This window comes from Emydura macquarii, unplaced genomic scaffold, assembly GCF_026122565.2.
Source record: "Emydura macquarii macquarii isolate MOO-44397 ecotype Brisbane River unplaced genomic scaffold, CSIRO-AGI_Emac_v2 contig_499, whole genome shotgun sequence".
Classification (NCBI taxonomy): Eukaryota; Metazoa; Chordata; order Testudines; family Chelidae; genus Emydura; species Emydura macquarii.
This window is the reverse complement of record NW_027130636.1, coordinates 9024850-9050636: the sequence shown is the minus strand read 5'-3', so window position 1 is coordinate 9050636 and position 25787 is coordinate 9024850. Positions and strand designations below refer to the sequence as shown.

The following is a 25787-nucleotide window of genomic DNA, read 5'->3' as shown; positions in this document are numbered from 1 at the left end:
GGTCCAGCAACCCTCTCCAGTCTTCCGGGCCAGGTGGCCCTACCCAGTCACCAGGGTCGGGCAGCCCCCTCCAGTCACTCGGACCTGGTAGGCTTGGCAAGGTCTGGTGTCTCCAGGTGGCAAGGCATCTACGCCAAACAGCCGTGGGGCCTGGGTGGGGCCTAGGCTGCAGCCTCCAGCGAGACACATCTGCCTCCAGTGGCAGCTTCCCCCTAACTGAGCTGCTCAGCCTGTCTTTTATACTTCCTGCCCTGGGCCTGGCTCCACCCCTCTGCTTCCGGGTGGCTGTGCCTGCAGGGCCTGGTTCTGTCCAGGAGGGGTAGAGCGACCTTTCCTCAGTCCCAGGCTCTGAGGAAGGCCACAGCGCCTTGCTACACACAAAAAGCCCTAACAGGGCATTTACTTCCTAATAAGCAATTTCATGGCTCGTTTGCAAACTACTCTTTGCTGTCATACTTGCAAAACACTCATCTTTTCCAATAAATAGACTAGCTTGAAAGCTTGACCTTTTTATTCAAAAAGGAAGATAGATTAAACCTTTTTGAGTAGATGGACAGAGTCATTACATGATACTTTCCACAGAGATGTCCAGAAACACAATTTGACCTCATAGTGCCTCAGGTTAGATTGTTTTTAAAATATATTAGAGTTTATTAAAGCTTTCACTTTTCATTAGAATTAATTAAAGAATTGTTCACAGAGAAACTCTAAATACTTGAAATATGCACCTTTTTGAGTTCATGGAGCTTACAATTCTTGTTCAATATTTCATATTCATGAACACTGCCACTAAACTGGGCACTGATCCTTCTCTCCCCTCCTCCCCCCCCAATCTTTATATCTGAAAATTTCAGTGCATCTTTTTGCAATGCATTTTTGAGTTTCAAGATGGATTGGTTAGGATTGGTCACATGTTATTAGTTCTGGTTCCCTGGTTGGCTGAGCCTGTCTCGTAGTCAGGAGCATCAGCAGAGCTTATTTTGACTCTGCTTTACGAATGGGGAAGCAATAATTAGGTTACAGTTTGTGAACTTTAAATAACAATAATAATAAGACTTTCTTTTCATTTTTCCAATTCCAATAGTTTAAGAAATGTTTGATTATCATTTGATAGGCTATATTTGCACAGTGTATTACAGCATTCTGGGTCCCACAAGGCATCTTTCTCCCTAATTTCTCTTCTCTTGCATCTGTGTTATTAATAGTTTCCTACCTCCTCTGCAATGTGGTTGAAGTCTAACTGGCCACTGCTTTCATTTAATCTTCCCATGAATTTAAAGGAGATGACTGCCTGAAGTTACTGTGCCATTTTTAGCCATGGAATTTATTAGTGCTTTCTTGAGTTACTGATAATGTTCCGGTATTTTGCAATTGTAAATAACACACATTTATTATGATTCAGTTTTATATATGGGACATAATCCCCTGAGAAGAAGACCAGGAGCTTGGATTGTAAACCCGAGGCATCTCAGTGACCCTAATAGCGTCCCAGTGCAAGTGGCTCACTGGTATCCAGTAGAAAGTTTCAGCTGGCCTGACTAGTTTAGTTTAATGTACCCCAATTCATTAATGTCATAAATTGTATCAGATATGTATCATGTAAGGTATCACTGGAAAACTAATAGCACATTAATCATTAATATTCTTGCATGGTGTGTGTATGATAAATGCCCAAGGGGCCATACAAATATGAAGGAAATAAAGGACTGAAATGTGTTTACCAGACACGTCTGGGGTGTGGGTAAACAGATTTCTCCCAGACAAAGGACAAGCCAGTGCCTCCCACCAGGTGTCATCAGAGTCGATTAGTAATCACATGTCACGTGGCCATTCATTTACATCGGAGAAGACAGGAACAGATCATTTTGCATTCAGCAAACCCTAAAGGGGAAGAAACCAGCATGGAACTTCCTTCTCAGCCAGACTCCACGTCTCCTCCTTCACAGCTTGAATTAACTTTATTTTGGGGGGTAACCTTCAGAAGAATCCATTTCAAAGGTTCACTGGACTATAGAAGAGAGGAACAAATAACCTCAAGTTCTCTTTCACCTAGGAAGACCTGTACTTCGGTAGTAGGTCTTGACTGAGAGAAAGTCAGCCATGCTGGGCAAAGTGTGACTGATGAGAGAAACTATCTTAAAGGCTTGTACCTTGCTAGATTAATTTTTGGACTTTTAGATGCATGTTTTTCACTTTTATTTGCTTGTACCCATCTCTACCTTCATTTCTTTTACTTGGCATTACATAGCCTATGTCCTGTAGCTAATAAATGTGTTTTATTTTAATCTGAACCAACCCACTGCTGTGTTTTGAATTGAAGTGTTTGTTAACTCCAATTAATGTGGAAAACTGCTGGGTGCTGACTCTTTCAAGGAGCAAATGGACCTTATTATTCCCCTGTATGGTCCAGGAAATGGCTGGACATTGCAAAGCTCAGAGTTTTGGGGAAATTAGGACAGGGACAGTGTGTTAGTCATTTGGCCAGTAGTAGCTAAGGCTGGTGGGTAGCAGAGTGAGCAAATTCGCCGCCGTCAGATCGATCTATCTGGATTGAATGAGCGGAAGTGAAGACCTGCTCAATTGATCCAGAAATCAATCTTTTAAAACCACCTCCAAAAAAAGCAAAGTGCTGCATCGATGGATATGCATTTCCCATTGGCGCAGTGTAATGGAGACGGCACGCTAAACGGAAGTTATGAAGTTACTTGCATAACTCCCGTCGACTGCTGCGGAATTTCGCCGACAGTATAGCCCAGGCCAGACACTGTGTGCATGCTTGTCTGCTGGCTATAGGCTGTGAGCTGCAGCAGCAGAGCGTTGAAGGCACCCAGGTTTACAGGGCAGGCTGTGTAGCCCCTCCCTGGTGAGGATTGCATTCCAGAATGTGACAACCTCCCAAGAAGTTTTGCCTTCACACTTCAGACACCTGGCATCCAAATGCTTGCAGCCGATCTCATTTGCCAAACATTATTGAGAGGGCTGAGGACCAAACAGGGAGCTAGAGCCTGAAGCAAAAGGTTTCCCTGAGCAGCAAGGCACTGATGGAAGAGCAGTCAGGAGCATGTCAGCAACCAGGAGGAGATTTTGGGTGATGGGGAAAGTGCTTTATCCTACTGGATTTTGTCACGGTCAGCAGTTCTCTTGCTCTGAGTACAGCGCAGTAGCATCATAAGCACCAAAAATATTGCTGTCACCCATACAAGCCCTTTGCAGTCAATGGAATTCAATGAGCATGACTCAGGAGGATTTAGTATCAAATAATCCAATTTGTTTCCAGATTTAAAATGATGTCTGGTCAGTGTTAGCATTCTCAGTAATATGGCATTTTGTTGTTGTTTTTGTTTGCTAGGAAGGAAGGGAAATTAATATAAGAGCATCGTATACAAAGAACTGTTTCAAGAGCATAACCATCTGTTTTATCTTGATTTCCCCCATCTGTTTATTGTATCCACCAATTATCTTTTGTCTTATAATTAGTTTGTAAGCTCTTTGGTAGAGGGACTTTGTTGTTGTTGTATTCTTCTACAGCACCTAGCAAAATGGGGCCCTGATCCCTGACTGTAGCTTCTAGGCACTATCACTATTGAAATAATTAATAATTAAAATAGACCCACAGTTAACATAGATACTTTTAACAGCCAAGTTCTCACTTGTAAAACCTATATATATGCTTTCTTCAAAAATGGACTTGTTTTAGCTGCTTGTATATAATAGATCAAATTTAAAGGGCACATTTGCTCTGTAGAATTTTGAATGTCTGCTTCTGTGCTGTTTAAATCATTCCAAAATAGAAAAAAACTAGATAATAGGGGAAAACGTAATTTTCATTTTTACTTCAATTTTTTTCCACAAGGAAACTTGGGATGAAAAATGTTAAGAACTTTGTTGTTGTTGTTATGTGTTTCCATTACAATAGCACCCATACGCCCCAACCGAATTCAAGGATCTGTTTTGTGAGGCACTGCACAGACACATACTCAGAGGCTGTTTTTGCCCCCAAAGAGTTTACATGCTAAATAAACAAGGCAGAGAAAAGGTAGCAGGGAAAAATGAGGCATCAATAGATGGAGTGACTTGCACAGGGTCATGTAAGTGGTCAGTGGCGGGAATGGAACCCAGATCTCCTGACTCCCAGCCTGTTGCCATACCCAATGGACCCTGCTGCGTCCTGAGAGGTATAATCATAAAAATCATTAATAACAACAACTACATTATTGCCTCCAGAGCAGTGGTTACCCTTCAGGAGAACAGGTAGTTCCTTTACTGAATGAGCTTTTAGTATAGAAGTGCAATAATTTTATTAATTAAAATAATTTCATCATTCAAACTGTGGACTAAATCTTATTGTCCTTACTCAGCAAAATTCCCATAGAGGTCAATGACCATATTGCATAGAAACATAGGAATGGTCATAGTGGATCAGACCCTTGATCCATCTAGTCCATATCCTAGTAGCCAATACCAGATGTTACACAGAAAGGTGAAGAAATTCCATAGTAGACTATTATGGAATAATTTGCCAGAGGGGACATTGCTTATGCCTTGACACTTAGGGGTTTGTATCCCATATTTAAACAAATAAATTCCTATCTAATATAACAGCAAATGTTCTCATTATCCATATAAATGTCTAACACATTTTTGTACTAAGTTCTTGACCACAATGATATCTAGTGGCAATTAGTTCCACAACTGTATTATGCATTTAGTTAAGACATGTCACGTCTCTCTGTGTCTCAGTTTTCCCATTTGTAAAATAAGGATAAAGACAGCAACCTCTTTTGTAAAGTGCTTTCAGATTTACTGATGAAAAGCATTATTTAAAAGGTAGATGTTATCATTATTATTGTGTAAAACACATTTTTATTAAATGTTACCTTTCAGTTTCATTGATGTTTTCTGGCTCTTATATTAGAAGAAAAGGTTCTGTGAAGCACTGGTTCACCTGTCTCCTCCTAAATAGCCAGAGTATTTTCAATCTTTCTTTCTCTGAAAGTCTTTTTGCACCTCTAATATCTCTTGTCACCTATTTCTGAACTCCCCTCTCTTTTTGTCTATATCCTTTTTTATAAAGAGCCAGTATTTTCAAAAGTGACTAAGCCTTATATTCAGCATCAAACAAATGGAAGGACTCAAAATCATGATTCATGTTTGCAAGTCTGGATTAGGGTGATCAGAACCGATCACAGTATTCCAGGTGAGGGCATACCACCAATAATTTATATAAACCATTATATTATTTTCGATATTACTTTCTATCCCCTTCCTTATCCACCCTATGTTTTGTTTGCTCTTAAAAAAAAATTTATCTCCTCTTCACATTTTGAGCATCTGTTTTCATTTGCTGAACTGACTGCTATGTCCTGTTCCTGAGAAGTCATAATGAATAAGGGTTTATGGGATTTGGCTCCAGCTTACCTAACATCAGAAGTGATCTCACACATCACTTCTGAAGGGAGAATAATATTTTAACCTGCAATTATTGCAATTATTTGGTACAACAGTTAGAGCTGAATGTCTTTATGTATTGTTAGCACATGGGCACAGGGCACTCTTTGTTTTCCAGAGACAAGCTTAGAAAGTTATCTCACGCACCATCAAAGTAGCTGATAGATAGATAGATACAGTGACTGGGTGTGGGCAAGACAAGCAAAGCAAGGTTTAGGTGAAAAAAAAAAAACCCTCAGCTGAATGGTCTTGAGGCATTGAATGATCTCTGAAGTCAGCTTGGGAAGATCTCTGGAGAGCCCAACATGAAATGAGTAACTCTACCCTTATTTTTTCTCACATGACCCTACTAGTCAAAACTGTGCTCTTGTTTACACTTGGGCAACCACCCTGGAAGTCACTGTGATTGTGAAACTTGTCAGGGCACATATTGGACTTGATTTCACTGATGCTGTATGATTATGGCTAAGGGTAGAAAGCTGTTTGAAAGGACACCAAGTACTTTAATAGTAACTTCAGTCCTAACTGCATGAAAATCTTTTATTTTAAAATTTCAAAGCTTCCCTCTGTGGAATTAGAGAACATTATGTTCTGAAATGGGGAAAAGGTCTCCAGATTTAGGGAAATAAGATTCCCTTCAAGTCTAGAAGGGCATGACATTTTCTCCTTGTTTGATTATATTAGGTATATTAAATATGACCTTAATTTTTAAGGCTGCACAAGCTGTGAGAGTTCAAAAGATTTTTGAATGACATTTTTTCAGTTTATTTTTGTTAAGCCTTTGCAATAATTACAGATATTCATTCTTATAAAGGACAAATGGCAGGGGTCAAGTAATCCTTCATGTACGTGAGTGTATGTTTCTGTGCTAAGAAAAATCCACAAAAGAAAACACCTTAGAGACACACAGATCAAAACTTAGCTAACATTTATTTATCAGACAAACTAGGATTTAAGAGTCCTTGGCATTTAAAGCAAAAAACCCAAGAAAAATATATGGCCTCATAAAAGATTATTGATATTCAGGTGACAACAACTTATCAGGAATATCAGCTTCTCAATATAGTTCTTCACCATTAAAAATAGCATTTGATTCTTATTTTTACTATTATTAAAATAAGACAATAGGAAGGGCTTGGCACTTTCATAGTTGACAAAGAGACGTAACTTTTCATCTATTAGTAACTGAAATTTATCAGGCCTAATCCTGAGGCCTGGATATTCAAAGAAGCAAATTTGGAAGACTAGGTTAATAATAGTGTATGTTGACTATGAAGTTATTTTAGAAATATCTGAGGTAACTGAAAAATTAATTGTGCAAAATAGCAAGCTGTTTTTCTTTTCCAGCCTTACTGATGATTGATTTGTATTGTAAGTGTTGCCAGCTCTTGTGGTTTTATTGCATCCCACAATATTTTATGTTTTCATTAAAGCATCTGCTCCTAGAGTCAGGGGATTCCATCTTCTGTTTTTCTTGTTGTAGTTTTTTCCAAAAAGCATACAACTTTTCCTCCCCTTCCTCCAAGTTTCTAGCCCTCTAAGTAGAAGAGAAGAGCTTGAAACTGTGAAACCTAAAGTTTCAAAAACCAGAAAGCAAATACAGAGATAATTTTTTTTGTTTTATCATCTTATTTTTAAGCCATTCTCATTATAATTTATAATTTGAGGTTGGCAATAATGTAGTATGTTGTGAAAATGAAACCAGGGAATTAAGGTCTCAACTTTTTTAGCCTCTTTAATAGAAAAATCACCTGTAGCAGTAGATTTCGAGTATCCTAAAACCTGAATATGTCTGTTTTTAATAATGTTTCTCATCTAATTTACACTCGTTATCTTTATCTTTAGTTTTGTTCTGTATGTGAAAATCCTTAATCTTACCATCAACCTCACTAGTTTTTTTCCCAAAATTGTTTATTGATTGGTACATTTATTATTGTATATGAAATAATCTGGTTTTTTTTTTTATTCGAAGGAGTCAAATTTAGTTTATTGGAGAAACTACTTAATAAAAACCAGATGTTGACTGCAGAAAAATGTCTCATCCAATGGGACATTAGAAGTAAATGTAGAAATTAAAGAATTAAAATCAGATTACTGCTCAGCTAATCCAAATGTTCCTAATGTAGAGACAGCTAACAGGAATAGTGAAAGGACCCATGGAAAGAGTCAGGGATGCAGTAGGTCTAGTAGATAGGGCACTAACCTGGGATTGAAGATCTAAGTTTTCTTCTTGGTTCTGCCACTAACCTGCCATGTGGTCTTGAGCAAGTCACTCACCTCTTGGTGCCTGTTTCGTTTTGCCTATCTTATCTTTTTAGGTTGCAAGTTCTTCAGGGCAGGGACTGTCTCCCATTCTGTGTATTTTCAGTGCCTTGCTCAATGAAGCCCTAATCTCAAATCAGGCCTCCAGGCACTACTGTTATACAAATAATAAATAATTATACTCCTCAGTTTGTTAGTTCCACTTGGAGTCATGGTAAGATCTGTGTGATATCCTGATTTATGTAACATTCCTCCCCTTCAGTGGCATAGTGATGAAGAGAGAGGAATAATAAGAACCGCCCAAAAGACAATAAACTATCAGAGAGATTTACCATCTCTCTGCACAACCTTAGTTGAGTTGCTCAAAATATTTTATTGGGAATATTCTCCTGCGAAAAAATAAATTTTTGTCAAAACTGAAAATATTTTTTGCAAGAAAATATTAGTTTCAAAGCAGAGTTTTAAGTTTTTCCTCAGAATCCCAAAAAACTCAAAGAAAGATTTTTTTTTCCAACCAAAATTTCACATGGAGAAAATTTCACTTTCCCTATCAGTTCTGTTCATTCCTTAAGAACTGTCTTAAAGCTAATCCACAGTGAGAGACTTGATTTGGCAGGTCTAAGATTTAAAGGCAGAGGCTTCTGCTTCTGATGTAGTTTAGTTAGAGAGGCTTTTTCAGTAGCTTTTATTGGGAAGTTGGAACTTTGCTGTTTGTGAGACCCATGAGGTGCAGAGCAAAGGATGCAGGAAATGCTACACAGGAATGTGGTTCAGCTGCTTTTTCATCCATCTTGCCAGTCTTCTGTAGGTTGAAACAGGATTTTTGTTGTATGTTTCCAATTATGTGGTTTTAATTTTTTGTTCTCTTAAAGTTTTGGAAGAGATTGAAATAAAATATTTTATTCACAAAGCTCTGCCTTGAGCATATTTAAAGTTATGCCCCACACATGGCGAGACCAAAGCATATGCCACTGCTGAGCCAGGTGCATGGGTTCATTTCCTACTCCCCTATGAAATGTTAGGATTAATCCAATGCATTTCAAATTAGTTCACCGTAAGATAAATTCACTGCAGCACGTTACATTGGAATAGGCAGTAACTCATGTTCCTAGCACTGTTTGTCAGCATCTTGCATGCAGCCTCCCAACTGTTCATTTGCAATATCTACACTGTGCCTACTTCTCAAGCAAATGTCTCCTTTTGGCTTATGTAGCAGTAACTTTCTTCGAGTGAGCAAATGAAGTTGGAGTTACCTGTACCAGCTCTGTGCTGAGGAGAGAGAGACAGCAGTGTGAAATGGCAAAAGAGAGAAAATATTTGAAGTCATCCACGTTCATGAATACTCAGCAAGTGGCAGAGAGAGAGACACAGAGAGACTCAGTGGGATTTTTATAGGGGCAGTAGAATGCCCAGTGCAGCAAGAATCCATATAATCAAATGGCATAAGGAAGGGGATAGAGGCAGTGACACCCAACACCAAATTGAATGCTATGCTGGATGATGGATCTCTTTGTGTTGTTTTTCAGATATTTGTAAAGGTTTTAATGTAGAAATAAATATTGAAATATGCTAATTTTTGCCCTAGTATTAATATTTGTCTATACTGCAGCACAGAAGTGTACCGTGTGATAAGATGCGGGGGCTGTCCCTGGACCTGAGTCCACTAACTTAACTTTCCCCTCCCCTTGGAAAATCCGCATGGGAAGGGCTCCTGGAAAAAGAGCAGGGTCTATGGGATGGACTGGGAGCTGAGTGATTCCCTACGATTGAGGAATCTATTTTATTTTGCTTATGGTAACTTGCATGGATTTTTATTGCTCCTGCTGATTCCTACTTGTTTAAGTCCTGCCAAGACACCCCCAGCTTACACTGGTGTTTATGTTATGTTCACAGTATATACACAGAGAAGTTAGTTAAAAACATAAAGGAAGGCTACCATGTAACACTACTTTGTTTTCTTAGAAATCAGAACAATAATGCACAAGAACCCAAAAACTGAGGGAGAAAACAGGCTGCTCCCTGTGGCAGAGAGACACAACTCACCCCGCTTTTGGTTTAGTGAAGACTGACTCTGCTTGCATGAACCGCACTGTGCAATCAGGACTAGTATCCGCCTCCGTTGCCACTCCCACACTTTTAAAGTGATAGCTTCCAATTCCAACACAGTCCTCAATACACCACAACTAGCTTGAGAAGCTAGTTTACAATAAGCAGTGTCATTTGGGTCAAATTCAACCGTTGGCTATTCTAATTAGGATGGAATAATCTAGGAACAAAAAATATATGCTGGCTAAAACTTTTGAAACTTGAGTGCCCACTGGCGCCTAGGCACCAAAATGAGAACCTGTGCCAGCTGTGAAGACTCACTAAAAGTCAGGCAATCTTTACTTACGTCCCTAAATGAGGAGTTGAGTGTCTAACATTAGGTACCCACATTTGGAAATTTGGCTATAAGTCCCAGACAAACCTTAGTTAAGACCAAGTTACTACTGGAAATATTGCACTTAAAAATGATGTTATCAGAGCACTGTGCGGCAGTTAAAAGAAACACAATGTTTAAAAGTCAGGAAATTCAGTGAAGGTTCATTACCAGCCTTAGCCTGACCCCTGTATCTCACCCTATGCCAACTGCATTTTCTTTTTGTGGGCCGCAGGCATCCGCTAGACCCACCTACTTCCTATGTTTTGACTGGTGAACAACGCCCATGTATGGACTACATGCCCAGTTCAATCACCAGTTCTGAACAGAGACACCAATATCTCATTTCTTACCATCTCATACAGGCTAGGGGTCCAACCCTTCCTCCCTCCATCCTTCTGCCACAGGCTAGAGCCCACATCATTTTGCATCTTAAGTTTTAAAGTTCAGTAAGGTCTGAAGGCTCCAGTCTTTCCCCATCCACCTCCTAATACAAGCTAGAAAATCTTTGTGACTAGCCTGTTCACCCTCCAAATACAAGCCAGAGTCCTCACCCTTCAGATACAAGCCAGAGATTCATCTTACTCCATTCACCCTATACATACTGCATAGATTGCCAGGTAAACACAAGTGGATGTAGAAACATTTCCTTCAGCTCCTCTCCTATTGAAAGGCCCCACACCAATGTGTACTTCCAATGCGAGTGATCAGATGTCCTGATTTTATAAGGACAGTCATGATATTTGGGGCTTTGTCTTATATAGGCACCTATTACCCCCCCATACCTGTCCTGATTTTTCACATTTGCTATCTGGTCACTCTAACTTCCTGCTAGGCAGCCTCCTTATGCCAGCTGTCCTGCTGTCCACACACATTGCATTTCAGGTTGGTCACCAAGTCAAGTGAAATCGTGATGTAGGAAGAGGGGATTGAGGCTCACCCTTGGAGTGCATCTCCAAGTGGGGTAGAGTCGGGACACCACATGATGTCCCAGTAGCTAGTAAATTGCTGGTAGCAATCATCTATGTCCAGCCTGTTGACATTAACACTCTAGTGCAGTGGTATGATCTCAAGAAAGCAAAGATCCATTGTGAATCTGCCCCAGACAACCTCTTATGGCATGGTGCAGAGATTCCCTCGTATTTCACATGAACCAAATGGGACAAATTAGCTTCTGTGCTATTCATAATCTGTTTTTTACTTCAAACAACATGATTACACTTTTTTTTCCCCCCTCCTTCTTTGTTACAGGTTGACAAAGTGTGTGGGCAGCCCCAAGAAAGAGAAGCGAAACCTTCACCAGATAATGTGGTGCAAGCAAAGGAAGTAGCTGAACTGCAGGTTCTCACGATGGCGCACTCAGCTAATCTAAACAATAAAAGGAGGTAATCTTTAGTGAATCTTATCTCTAAATAAATTGAAATAAATCTTATTCCTCATAGTTTGCATTAACTGTTTCTCATGCAGGAGTGTCTAAACCCAATTCTGTCCTCTGACATCCTCCTGGCTTTCCTTCCTGATACTTGCGTCGATGTATCTGAGGGAATAATTGGTCCCTGTGGAGCTTTCCAGTTGAAGCCTGACAAGATTTCTTACAGGCCAGTCCTGATGTCATTACTCAGTATTGACTCAGTCTTTAATTTGACAAACTCTTACTGTAAACAATGGGAGTTGTGCCAGAGTAAAAACTGAGTGACTTCAGGACATTGCCTTATAGTAGTCTACAGTTTGCCCCAGGTTCTTAAAGATTATTGATATGGGGATGGATCATTCGTGGGACTGGGCTGTGTATATGGGTGTTGGGGAGGGGGTTCCATGATGCAGAGTTACTCCCCTATTCTGTAGTGGAGGAAAGAATTTGGCATACCTACTCCTCCCCCTGTGGATTAGACAATGGACTCCTGCTAAATCTGGTAAATTGTCAGGGATCAGAGCAAGGCCAGGTCCGTCTACGCATAGGCCCTGTGCCTCCACATTGGCTCCAGCCTTCCAACCACCTGCCAGTGCAGCTACAATGGAGCTGTGCTACCAAGCTCTCCCTCTGCCGTGGTTCTCTTGTGCCTAAACTGTGTGGTGGGAGAGAGGGAGCTTTGTGATGTGCTTCCTCTCTGGCCCTTCCCTTGTCCTACACACTCCTGCCCCCAAGTTGCCTAGTCTTCACCCCCCTCCCCCACATGAACCTTGGACCCTTAGGGTTTGGGTGGGAAAGGGAGGGTGTCTCTGTTTGGAGGTTTCTTCCATGTGTGACTTTGGTAGGCTGATCTCCCCCAGGGTATATTTATGTGCATTTCTGTGCCAATTTACAATAGAATTACAGCTGCTTATTACTGGCTAAATTTTATTCCCTTACACCAGTATAAATCTGGAATAACTTCACTGATGTTAGTGGAATAGCTCTGGAGTTACACTGGTGTGACTGAGAGCAGAGTTTGGCTTTACTCCACCTGGGTGCATGCACAGATGAGTTCAGGCTGTACGATTTGCAGCCCACATCTGTTTTGATTTTTGTCCAAACCTACATGCATTCTGAAAACCAAATACACTGGCTTAAAAAAAAGTTGTTTGCTAAGTGACTACAGTGTACTTACCTCTCACGTTCTCAGGGCCATCCCTAGGGGGAGTGTGGAGCACGGGGCAAAGCTGGGACCCTGGTGCAGCCTCCCGCCTGGTTCCTGCTCCCAACTGGGAGACAGGCTGCAGCCGCCTGCCTCCCACTCTGTCTTGGCACAAAGCGTGGGGCCCTCCAAACTGTGGGGCCTGAGGTGGTCACCCCAATTCGCCGTACCCTAGGGACAGCTGTGCATGTTCTTCTGCAGTGTGCAACCAAAATAAAGAAGCTTGTGCTGGTGTTTGGGGCGAATCAATTTCCATTGTATTAGCTGACTGAGATATAAAAAAAGAAAGTAGCATGGCTGAAAAAAAGGAAATTTGGTTTTTAAAAATTCAGTGGTGGTAATCCAAAGTATAAATCAAAATACAATTAACAGAATTTGTTTTTTAAGTGTACAGGCCCAGTTCTGTCCCCAATATCATCTATCTTACTGTCTTCACTTGGAATTGCATCTTAGCAGAATTGCAGCCCATGGGCCAGATCCTGAGCTGGTGTAAATGAGCAACTCCAATGGAGCCACACCAATTTATACCAGCTGAGGATCTGGCCCTGAGACTTTTAATTAACCAGAGAGCAGCCCTTTGGTGTTTATTACTATAGATACCAAAGAAAATATAATAAAACTAGTTTGCCACTAATTATAAAGTGTTGCAAAAAGCTGATCTGAACATCATAACATCAGCTGAACTAAGTACATCCTTACATTTAACTGATTATTGTGACGTGTTATAGAAATGTAGTGAAAGAAGAGATGTGATGGAGAACCAGCATACTTGAAGTTACTGTGTGACCTGATGTTGGTAAATATGTGGGGGAATCTTCTTCAACTTTCCAAGACCTGCTGCAAAACACAGTGCATAAAGTTTGTGTTTTGCTTTTGGAAATTACTGGAGAGCTATAAATACAGTGAAATATACAGTGATGGACTTACTATTCTTTGTCATTTAATTGCATATGGTATCAATAAAAAGCAATTTTAGCTAATATAAAATTTTATAACTGATGTCTGAACTCCTAAGTGCAGTGAGTTACGTTAAAATGTATTTAGACAGGCGGATACTTTAACTGTTATGGGGAATCTAGATTATCTTAATTATATTAATGCTATGTGATGCCATGACTTTTGGCAATTTAAAATACAAGGCGCTAGATTCTCAGCTGCATATTTCGGTACTAACATGGTCCTCATAACAGTCCACAGTAATTAGTGGATTTTGCCCTCTGAACACACCTGGGAGGTAGGAAAGTATTAGCCACACTTTACGGGAGGAAACTGAAGAACAGGGTAGATTTAGTGATTTGCTGAGCCAGGAATAGGACCCAGATCTCCCAAGTCCCAATCTATTACCCTGCAAATGAGACTATCCCTCATACACATCCTGAATTGAATGGAGGAACAGCAGTGTGCAGAAGCATAGAACAGGCCCATAGCCTTTGCCAGAATGATCCCGAGTTCAAAGGGAAGAATTAGTCTAGTTTACCATGTTTCTTTTCGCAACACACTGAGGGAATCACATCAGTCTCTGCTACAGCTCCTAATCAGACAGCCTGTATTTAAAAAAAATAGAGAGAGTGCGCCAAGCATTTGTTTACCTAGGCCTCCATTCTGCAGTAAGCTGCACATGGACACAGGGCTTCATCTGTGCAGGACCACTTGCAGAATCATGGCCTGAATCATTAATATCCTGATTTCCAAAGGCACTGTGCAGCTGAACTGCACACTCACTTCAGTGGGAGCTGAGGGTTCTCAGCACCTTTGAAAATGATAGCTAATTGACAGAACCTTTTTTTCCTCTATCTTCCTCTGAAACCATTACTTACCAGCCTGGCTTTCCATCCTAATCCTGGTAAGATCTGGCTGGGAGAAGGACCTTCTCAGTTCAGTCTTCCTTTTCACGGAACTCCCAGCCCACAGGTGCTATCCGCTCCTTGCTGCTTTATGATTCCTGAACATATCTAACCGGCCCTCTTTTGCACCAGTGAAATCCCTTTCTACTCTGCACAATGAATCTGTGACCCTAAATTTGAGCTCCTTTTCCCAAGCTCTGGGTATTTTTCCCTCTCCATCCATAAACTCCCCTCCTTTTTTGTTTATTCAGGGGAGTGGCCTCCCTTCTCATGCTCTACAGTGCTAGAAACAGAAGAGTGAGTTAGCCAGCTCTTCATCCATGACAAGTTGCTTATTAGTTGTTTCAAGCCCGCTGATGGGAGGGCAAGGGGGGCAGCTGCCCAGGGGCGTGGCTATTTAAAAGAGCCCTGGCAGATAGTAGGATACATATGTATCCTCCTCTCCTTCACACCTGTCCTCTCCCCCCCTCCCCCCCCCGAGGCTCCCACCGCTCGTGCTCTTCGCTCCTCCCCAAGCGAACTTATTTATTATATGTCTTGCAGGTTCCTGGGGGGCTGAGGAGGTGTTATCTGAACTCGGCTTCCCGGGTTCATCAGTCATCTCCCTGGGGAGTCCAAGGGACCTGGGAAGCTGAATAGCAGATACTGCCTCAGCCACCCAAGAACATGCCTGGCACATAATAAATAAGTAAAAACTTCTGGCAGAAGCCCACTTGGACCTCAGCCATCCCTTTCTATGGGGGCCGTTTACTGTTCTGCCCTGGGTCCCGGAATTGCTGTCGGTGGGTCTGGATTGTCCCCATAACCTGCTCATGTCGAGAGAAGGGGATCAGAGAGGATGGTGCACTGCTGTGGCTCTCTTAATTCAAACACACACTGCACCATGATTATTCCCTCTTTCCACCCCAGCCCAGGGCCCATTCCTGATCTCTCCCACCCACAGGGATCATTTTTGTGTAGCGCGTAACCTACACGCAGCCTCTGTACTGATCTTTGCCTTGTAATCCCACCACGACCTTAGCCTCAGCAGGCAGACGTGCACACACCCTCTTCCTCTTCCAAGATATTTCCCTATGGTCAGAAAAGCAAACTACTACATTACATCAGACACCACAGTCTGATACCTCTGGCTAAACAGTTCCTTTTAATAGGGGCTGCACCACTTACACTAAGTCAGGGAGAAAATAGAAAGTTTTATTGATACGTGTTGGAGTAAGTGTCCCAAAGAGAGGTTTTCCAATACCTCAGTACCTACTGAGGAATGCCAGTATGTTGTAAAATAGATTAGATGTCACTCAGTAAACTAACTCAAAATGCTGGCACTCTATCCTTGATCTGGCAAAATACTCAAGTACATTCTTAAGTTCATCCCTATGCAGCACAGGATTTCAACAGGTGCCTAGCTATAAGCACGTAATTTAATCCCTTTGAGTGCAATGGGATTTAAAGATGTATTTCAAGTTAAGCACATGCCTAGGTCCTATGCTGAAGAGGGATGGACTGCTGAATTAAATCTTTAATCACATGCTCAGCTATGGGACCACTCATGCACTTAAAGTTAAGTTCATGTTTAAGTGCTCTCCCCTGGCTCAGGACCAGAGCTCTCAGCACCCTGCAGAACCGCATGCTGGCATATTTCAGGTTACCATCTTTGGTAAAAAGTTCCAGAGGGGTAGCCGTGTTAGTCTGTGTACAGCAAAAACATTGAGAGTCCTATAGTACCTTAAAGACTAAGAAATTTCTGCGGGAGTAAGCTTTGGTAAATATCTGTAACATGTTTGTATTTGCCCAGACTTTTCCTCTTACTAAAATAGATTGCCTAATTTATCTGCCCCTTTTTTTTCTTAACTCTGCTAAGTCTTCCTCCTTTGAGACAATGCACGCTGACTGAAATTTGTACAAATACTGCATGATCTTAGTTAATTTCTAACTCTAAATGTATTTACAACACTACAACATGAAGAAGATTTATAGATTTGATGACTTTTTTTTAATTGCACAAAACTCTTCAGAAGTTAACTGCAATTGGCAACACTGCGTGTTGTAGCTATTTTTCAACGTGGCAGTTACTTTGATGTATAGCAGGGATGTCAAGAAAAGTGAAGCTATATGATGCTGTAGGAATGTGCATAGCATATATCTCAATCAGTGAATTGGGATTTTATTGCTGATTTCAGCACAAAATACTTTTTGGGCCTGGACCAGGACTCTTGGCAAAGCCAAGATACCTTCTTTTAATACCTGTGCTTTATTTAATATATTTCACTCCACTAAACACAGACTGGATACAGATCTATCTACAAATAGAGAAATATATTCTGCTTAGCAAGGAAATAAAACATGGCATTTGGTCTCTAATTGGAGAAGGTAGCAGTTGAAATCATACCAGGCTAGGGTTTCATTGTTATTTTATGACCCGCAGGTCTTTTATTCTTTATTGGAAAAAACTAATTTTGAGTTTCCTAAATGTATGAAATCAATTCCATCTATTTTACTTTAATTAAATGTATCTGTTGGATCCAACTGTACGCGTGTTTGATCAGATTTGAGCATTAAAGAGGAAGTACAAAATACATTTTTAATGCCAACCTCAAATCAAATGACTAGGGAGAAGAATAAGATATCTAAGACCAAGTGTTGGTAGTCTGACCCACACCCATAGTCCCTCTAGTGGCACAGCATGCTGTGTAGTTGGTATGATGGGTGAATGAGGAGGTAGTCAGGGCATGGGTGTTACTATGGCTTCTTGGGACCATTAGTAATTTAGAACAGCCTTCCACCTTATCCCCACCAATGCTTTGACTTCAGCTTTGTGCTGCTCAGTGCTGTTGAAAAAGTAGTCCTTTTTCTTCAGTAAAGCTTCACTGGGCATGTAAGGTGCAGACATGTACGCATGAGTATTGAGGCACACTGGCTACTCCTGATTTATCTGGTGTAAGTGAGAGCATATTTAAATATTTAATCCAAATATTTTTATAAAGCTCAAGATGGCAGTACCACAAAACACATATGTATGCTTGAAAAGGGCTTTAACATAGACCGTTAAAAAAGACATCATCTTGTGGAAATGGCGGCATTCCTAGAGAGATCCCTTTGTGCTGTTTCCTCGGGCATGACCCTGTGAGCTGGCTTTTCTATGTTGGAAGCTTCTTCTTATGCATGTGAAGCCATGTCTCATTCAATGCTATCAGATGTTCATTACTGAGCAGCACGAAACATCTGTTCTTGCATAACTGTGAAGAGTTGCAACAAATTGCCCATTACCCTGAACAACAGAGACTTTCCACTTGTACTCCTTTTTGTGTGGTGCCCATTCAAAACCATATTTCCTATTGTTTTCTCATATACATAATAGCTGACCTGTATTTCCAACTCATTCATTCCATATATGAATATGGTAGATTTCAAGTCCATAGACTTTATTTTTAGCATGTTGTTGTATTTGCTACATTTGTAATTGTAACTTTTGTTTGTTTGTTTGTTTTTTTGTTAGGAAAAAGCTCTTCAACTAGCAGCCTGTAATGTTTTTCAGTAATGTGTTGACTTATTTTTGATTGCACCTATACTTTGGAAAATCTCATGATTGTTTTCCTCATTTGTTTTCTGATATAATCCTATGCATGTGCTTTCTTTCAAATAATTTTTACTTTTTTCTTTGTTTCTCATTTCTTTCCCTCATTTGCCTGAATTCCTGCTCCTCCCTCACCCCCCAACCTCTTCTGACTGATGCTTATTCTCCCCGGCCTATTCCAGCTCTCTGCCTCTGAAAGCTTCAAAGAATGACAAATCCAGAAGTTTGAAAAAAATCTCTCGGTAAGAATGAAAACAAGGTGACATATTTTGTTGTCTCTTCCTGTAGCTCATCCAAATTATAAGACTCTTGGTTCCATTACCAATTCTGGTCTAGGAAAGACATATGTTCGAATATGGCTACTTTAGAAATCACTTAACAATTGTTTATTACCATGTAAACCATTCAGAAGACCCATTTTTCCTATTAAAATTTAAATAGTTTGTCTTTGTAAGAAATGAAAGAAAACAGTAGAAATCAACACGTAATTTTAAATTTACTATGATATTATTTTGAAACTTTAAATTTATATGTGTACAACATAACCGAAATCTTTCAAGGATGCCAAAGGACTTTACAACTTTGGGAAAACAGGTTAAGATGAACAGCAGACTCTTAGAAGAGTGCACTTTGAGAGAACAATGCTGTTGGGAAAACTGACCAGTCTGAAAGGTAGGCATCTATGCCACCTTCATACAATCGATAGCCATTAAGACAATTAATTCCATGGGGGATGGGTGGGTAGTGATGTATCTAAGTCATAGGTTCATTACATAATTAATTACTGCACTAAGCAGAGAGAAAATTTGGAGTAGGAGGAAAGAGAGGTGATGGTGCTCATTATGTACTTGTGAACGCACAGTGACTCTACAGTTCTGCTAACATGACATGAAGAGGGTCAATTCAAATCTTCCTTAGGATCCAGAATGGCCCTCGTGTGAAAACTACAACAGTTGTGTCCATGCTAGGATTCAGTCATGTGTTAGTTACCACAGATTAGCTAAAACTAGTGAAAACTAGGCCTAAAACAGGCTGGAGGAAAAGGAATCCACTCCCCCAAACCCATGGTTTGGCAGGAGTGAGTGTCTAGTGGCTTTGCTGTGTTTGATGGATGCTGGGGAGTTGAGTATTGCTAAAGGCCTCTGTTTGCCCCCAACATAGTAACAAATAACCTGACAACTCCCCTGCAACGTCCTCCCATCATATCACAAAACCCCTCCTCCAGGCAGTGTCCTCCTTATCCTGTACAGCTGGCCACCTGGAAGCAATGAAATCACAATGTTCAATCCTGCAGTGCTGATGGTGTGGGAGAGGAGGAATAGCAACAATTGACCTTCAGAGCTCTAGTTTTAGTTTTTGTCTTTATGCACTGCTGTGCTTCATGTCCAGAACAGTGTCTTCATAGCACCAACACTTAGACATTGGGGGTACCAATTAGGACTACCTAAATTTACAGAAATACTCCATAATCTCACTCCTTGATATTCTAAAAAAAATACTCTGGTGGTCATGGTTGGTAAATGTTTATTTTATATGGTCAACTCAGTAAGACAGGTATAATCATGTATTAGGACATCGGCTGGTTGCCCATGGGAAGGAATATTTCCTTCCATGCAACATCAGACTAGAGGCTATTTGCATGGTCCAGGCTTCTTGTTTTTCCTCAAAAACATGAAGGACAGGCCATTACTAAAAGCTGGGCACCAATCTTGATGAGAGGGAGCACCTACGTAAGACCAACTTGACATGGATTGCGACAGTGTGGTGATATGAAACCCTCACAACCCAAGGAGATTGGCTTTTCCGCACCTGAATTGTGTACTCAGGTCACCAAATGGAGGATTGCATGGTTGGTTATAGGTAGTCTTCTCCATCCAGTAGTAGCATTGACAGCATGATTAATTAATCTCTGCCTGGCTTGGGGTGGGGGTAAAAATATTGACTTTTAAATATTGACAGAAAACATCCACTTAAAACATTATTTGGACATTCTACTGTTACCTGTTGATACAAAAGTTTTATTTAAATGAAGAATTTTTCAATTGTGTGATGCATTACTGTCATTTGCGTTTAAAAGGTAAATCTATTAACACTTAGTAAAAAGGGGTGGAGGATACATCAACAACAGAAATACACTTTAAACAAGAGCAAATTAACTTTGCTAGATTTTTTCTTTTTGAAAGGGATGCAAATTTCTAAGCTTACAGAACCATGAACAATGATTTAATTGACCCCATGAATTCACTGCTCTGTTTTTAATTTCTTCTCTTCCTAATTTGTAGAGAGTTCATCAACTACATGAAACGATCCCGAACCTTTTATGCCTCTATAGCAGAAAGACTGTGCGATGGGGACCTGGTGATGCGAGACAGCTCAACTTGCTGGAATGGAGAGGATGTTGTAGAAAGGTAATTGTGAGAGTCAAATTTTGTACTGAAGATGACATATTTGGGTACATCCTCTTTCCATCCTCTTGATGCTTTAAAAAGTATTTTATGATATACGATACACTGTCTTGAAATGTCAGTTTACTTTATACACTATAAACAGTTCTGACCTTCATGATCCTTAAATACCTGATCATATTATTAACACATGAGATCTCGCTAATGGGTTCTTTAAGTAGTGTTATATAATGATTAATTTATTATAATGATTAATGATCTGGAGGATGGGGTAGATTGTATCCTCAGCAAGTTTGCAGATGACTCTAAGCTACGGGGAATGGTAGATATCCTGGAAGGTAGGGATAGGATACAGAGTGACCTAGACAAATTGGAGGATTGGGCCAGAAGAAATCTGATGAGGTTCAACAAGGACAAGTGCAGAGTCCTCCACTTAGGATGGAAGAATCCCATGCACAGCTACAGACTGGGGACCGACAGTCTATGCAGCACTTATGCAGAAAAGGACCTGGGGGTTACAGTGGATAAGAAGCTGGATATGAGTCAGCAGTGTGCCCTGGTTGCCAAGAAGGCTAATAGCATATTGGGCTGAAATAGTAGGAGCATTGTCAGCAGATTGTGGGAAGTGATTATTCCTCTCTATTCAGCATAGGTGAGGCCACACTTGGAGTATTGTGTCTAGTTTTGGGCCCCCCACTGCAAAAAGAATGTGGACAAGTTGGAGAGAGTCCAGTGGAGGGCAACAAAAATGATTAGAGGGCTGGAGCACAGGACTTCTGAGGAGAGGCTGAGGGAACTGGGCTTGTTTAGTCTGCAAAAGAGAAGAATGAGAGAGGATTTGATAGCAGCCTTTAACTACCTGAAAAGGGGTTCCAGGGAGGATGGAACTAGGCTGTTCTCAATGGTAGTAGATGACAGAACAAGGATCAATGGTCTCAAATTGCAGTGGGGGAGGTCTAAGTTTCACTAGGAGGGTGGTGAAGCACTGGAATGGGTTACCTAGGGAGGTGGTGGAATCTCCATCTTTAGAGGTTTTTAAGCTGTGGCTTGACAAAGCCCTGGCTGGGATGATTTAGCTGAGGTTAGTCCTGCTTTGAGCAGGGGATAGGACTAGATGACCTCCTGAGGTCCCTTCCAATTCTAATATTCTATGATTCTTTGATTCTATTCTAATATCTATGCAAAAAGAACCCCACCCATTTTGAATTCTAATGAATTATACATTGAACTGAAACACTTTCCAGAGAAGACTGAGCAACACTGGTTTTTGGGTTCACTTTTCACTGTACCCCTACAATAACTTGCTGACCTAGTTACAGATACTCCTTGCTGAGAGTATAAGGGTCATGCTTTTAACAGTAAAGTGTTGACGCTATAGATCCAGAAATACCAGATCGTACTGTCTTGATCTTTTGTAACCTGCATACCAGTAAAGTTTTTCAGCCAAGTTAAGTTAGCTGCTTTGAGTCTTGAAGGTAAGAAGAAAGAAGAAAATGGTGCAGTTGTGATATGTAAGTCATTCTTAGTGTGCAGACTCCTTTGTTTTATAAGTAAAATGGGAGGACGAAGAACATGTTCCAGAATGGTTGATTAGACCCCTAAGGTACGTCTACACGGCAATAAAACACCCACGGCTGACTCAGGTCAGCTGTCTTGGACTCATGGGGCTTGGGCTATAAAATTGCAGTGTAGACATTCAGGCTTGGGCTGGAACCTAAGCTCTGGGATCCTCTGCCCTCATAGGGTCTCTGGGTGCCTGAACATTGGACACTTAAACTGCAGTTTAATAGCCCCACGTCCTGAGCCTCTTAAGCTTCAGTCCACTGACATGGGCCAGCTGTGGGGGTTCTATTGCAGCGTAGACATTCCCCTTAGAGTTCAGTGAGGTTGTAGAATAACAGTGGAACTTTGTTGGATGGTCTATTTCCTTTACTTTGGACTCTTTCATACCAAATCTGCCCCCTTCCGGTGACTAAGCAAGCCTCGTCAAGAGACAATAATACTCATTTCCTAGGCACAGTAATTGCTACAATTGCTCAAGGGTGCACTGGTTTTTAGGAAATGGTGTATCCAAGACTTTTGTTCAGACTACAGAGAGGGCATGAACTCTTTTAGGGCTAGTGAGAATCCAGATGGAGGCCCCAACCCTGCAATATGTTGCACCTAGTCAGACTGCTGCACCCCCGCAGACCCTGTTGAATTCATCCATGTGCCTCACATTGCAGGAGTGGGGTTTACAGGCTCTGTTGTGCCCCACGCTGAGGGAGGCAGTGCCACTCCAGGAGTTACTGTGCTTGAAGCAGTCTGTGTTAATTGGAGCTACCAGGGAATGCAGAGGGAAGAGCAGCTGCTTCATCACCCATGAAGAAAGTTCAGAATCTGTCACACTTTGTGCTTGGCCAGTGCTACTGGCCAGTTAATGTGGGGGGGGGGGGGGGGGGCAGTGCATGGTCACAGATGGCTCGCTGCAGCATTAGCTCTGCATAGTCATTGAAGTCAGGAGTGCAAAAGGACCGTACTTTGCCCAATTGCTGCATGTGCGTGTGTGCACAAATGGGAGGTCCTGTGTGTGCCCTCTTCCTTCCACCCTTTCCAAGCCATGTGGGGCTGGGTGTAAACTTGCCGTCACGGTTAGTGCAAAAATCCTCAAACCAATGAAAGCAAATAACTGGAGCATTACAGAGATCAACGGATTGAAAGCAGGAAACTGGTTTCATTTTGTGCTCTCTCTGAGCAACGTCTGTGGAACTACAGTAAGATGAAGCCATGCGTTGTTTCAGATGAAGCTGAGATACTGATAGCAGCAGCTATCATCAGGGGACAGGCAGACTGATGTAGATGTAGATGTAATGCAGACTAATGTAAGGTAACGTAGATTGGTTTCTTTGGAGTTCTTCGCATTGCATGAAATGGTTTGTTTTTTATCTGAATATGAGTGGACCAACTCGCAACTGAACAAATGTGACAAATTCAGTTAAAGAAATCTAACAATGATCTCCCACTGAAAAATGGTTGTGGTTGTAAAACTCCTTTCTGTCCTGTGCTTTCATGCCGTTACAGTACACAAATTCAGCATGTGTATATGCATCGTTTTAAAGATGTGTTTTCCTGCAACTTGTTCCATTTTTAGAGCCTTCGGGAATTCTTTGCTGAAATTGTGTCTCTTTAATTCATTTATTGTTCTTTTAGTTTACCAGAAAAATGAGTCTCACTGAGCATCCTTTGCAATAGATTCCTGGCCAGTCAAGATATTGCTTGGATACATTTAACCAATGTACAATTCATGTTTATTACGGAGCAAGACCACAGCAGCTATACAAAACATGGTCTTTAAAATTAAAAGAGACATTAGTTATATGGAAACTGAGTAGTCAGCAGGTACCATGTGATCACACCTTTTCAGAGAATGAAACTTTGGCTGAATGTTCCTCACTGGAACTCGTGTTTTTATTTAAAATCCTTAGTACATTTACTTTCCAAGGAGCCATGTTACTGAGGGCTCCTGTGTCTCTGTTAGTCAGAGTCCTGCTCAAGGAGCACCGCTAGAGCAGGGCCTCTGAAAGCATTACAGATGGGTAGTCAAGGAGCAGGCATAATGCCTTGGAATGCTTAAGGGAATGCTCTCTTCTGCAAGGGTAGCTTTACTCCACCAGGTTTACTCTGAGGCATAAGCTACTGTTCAGAGAGGGGGAGGGGACAGGGCTATGGCCTCAGAAACACTTGGGCTTGGCTTGTCCTCAAGGGGCTGAAGTGCCGTGATCTGTACGAGATGGTCTTCTGCTTTCCAGTGCTCCTGGAGCACTAGCAACACAACTATGTTTCTTTCCTTTTTAGAAGCCCAGTTCTGCCCTCAACTCTCATGTGGTGTAGGTAAAGGGATGCAGAGGGCACTCTTGGGCAGGCAGGCAATGTGGTGTCAACAACAGAACAGCCTAAAATCTATTCTAAGTTATGCCAGCTACCAACTGTCCTGACAAGTCATAATGGAAGCCAGAGAGTAGGGGACCATAGGGAAGCTTTGGTAATGCCTGTTGGCTCCAGTCATGTCCTCTTTTGAGCAGCAGCCAGGAGTGGGTGAGAACTGGGCATGTTTGCTTCTATGCCACTAGATAATCATCATAAACCAGAACTGCTGGGTTCTGCCTGCAGTGGGAGCTGCTAGATGTGCAGCACTTTTGAAAATCAGATCACTTTATTTAGGGAGCCTAGTTTTAGGCTCCTATTTTTGAAAACCTTGGCTTCAGTAATCCCAAATGAAATGCATTAGGTGAGAAAAATACTTTAGGAATTTGTAATTCTTTAATACTCTTCATTTGTTCCTCAATAATATGGACCAGTTGGAGTCTTTGTACTTCAGTTCAGAGTTGGAGATTTTGTTTGGTTTTTGCACTACTCAGACATTGCTAGAAATATGCGAGTCTGAAACACAAAAATGTCATAAAAGTAAAATTATCAGGATAAAAATTTTTAAAGGATTCCGCTGCCACCTTCATCCTCTAATTATGAAATGCTCTTTTGGGTGCACATCAGCAATTCTTGGAATTGCCCAAAGACCTCATGAGAGCAGAAAGAATGGATCAGGGGAGTCCATATAAATATATCATTCGGCATGGAAACAGGCAGAGAGCTGTGTAATGTGAGAGTATATTAACTTTCGTTCACTGACAAGAAGATGAAAATATTGGTTATTTCAGTCTCTCCCACCTTGTCCCAGCCCAGTGAAATCAATGCAGGAGAATGTGCTTCACTCTTTCTCTGGGACTCTTTCCAGTGTTATTTCTGGTGCTCTGCTATGATGATTTTACAGTACAAGATAACATTTACTCTAGGGAGAAAAGAGGGTCTTAGACTCTAGCTGTGTCCAATAATGTTATTGACAAAGTGTGTGTCAGTGCATTATAACTCAAACTGGTAGAGAATTTTCCATCTGAATGTTTTTTTCCCATTGGAAAATGCCAATCCACTGAAATCAAAACATTCAGTGGGAACACGTAGATTTTGACGAAATTATGTTTTGAGCTGTGTTTTATTTTATATTATAGTATAGATTACAGTTTACATTGTTTCAAACTGTTTTTTCAAAACAGTACAATTCAGTTGATCTGAAACAAAAATTATTTTTTTTTTAATTTCATTTCACTGGAAATTTCAAAATGAGATATATTTTAGTCCGATTTGGAACAAAAACAAATTTTGCCATCACCACGTTTCCCATGAAACAGA

At 41.0% G+C, this 25787-nt stretch overlaps 1 protein-coding gene across 1 annotated transcript in view; it reads left to right on the top strand.

Annotated features, from left to right (window-relative positions):
* LOC137147116 (glypican-5-like) overlaps positions 1-25787 on the top strand; it is a 532878-nt gene that overhangs the window by 196044 nt on the left and 311047 nt on the right. The window contains exons 4-6 of the mRNA XM_067538902.1: positions 11381-11514; positions 18342-18401; positions 20442-20567. Of these exons, the coding sequence (XP_067395003.1) occupies positions 11381-11514; positions 18342-18401; positions 20442-20567 (320 nt within the window). The remainder of the gene's footprint in view (positions 1-11380; positions 11515-18341; positions 18402-20441; positions 20568-25787) is intronic.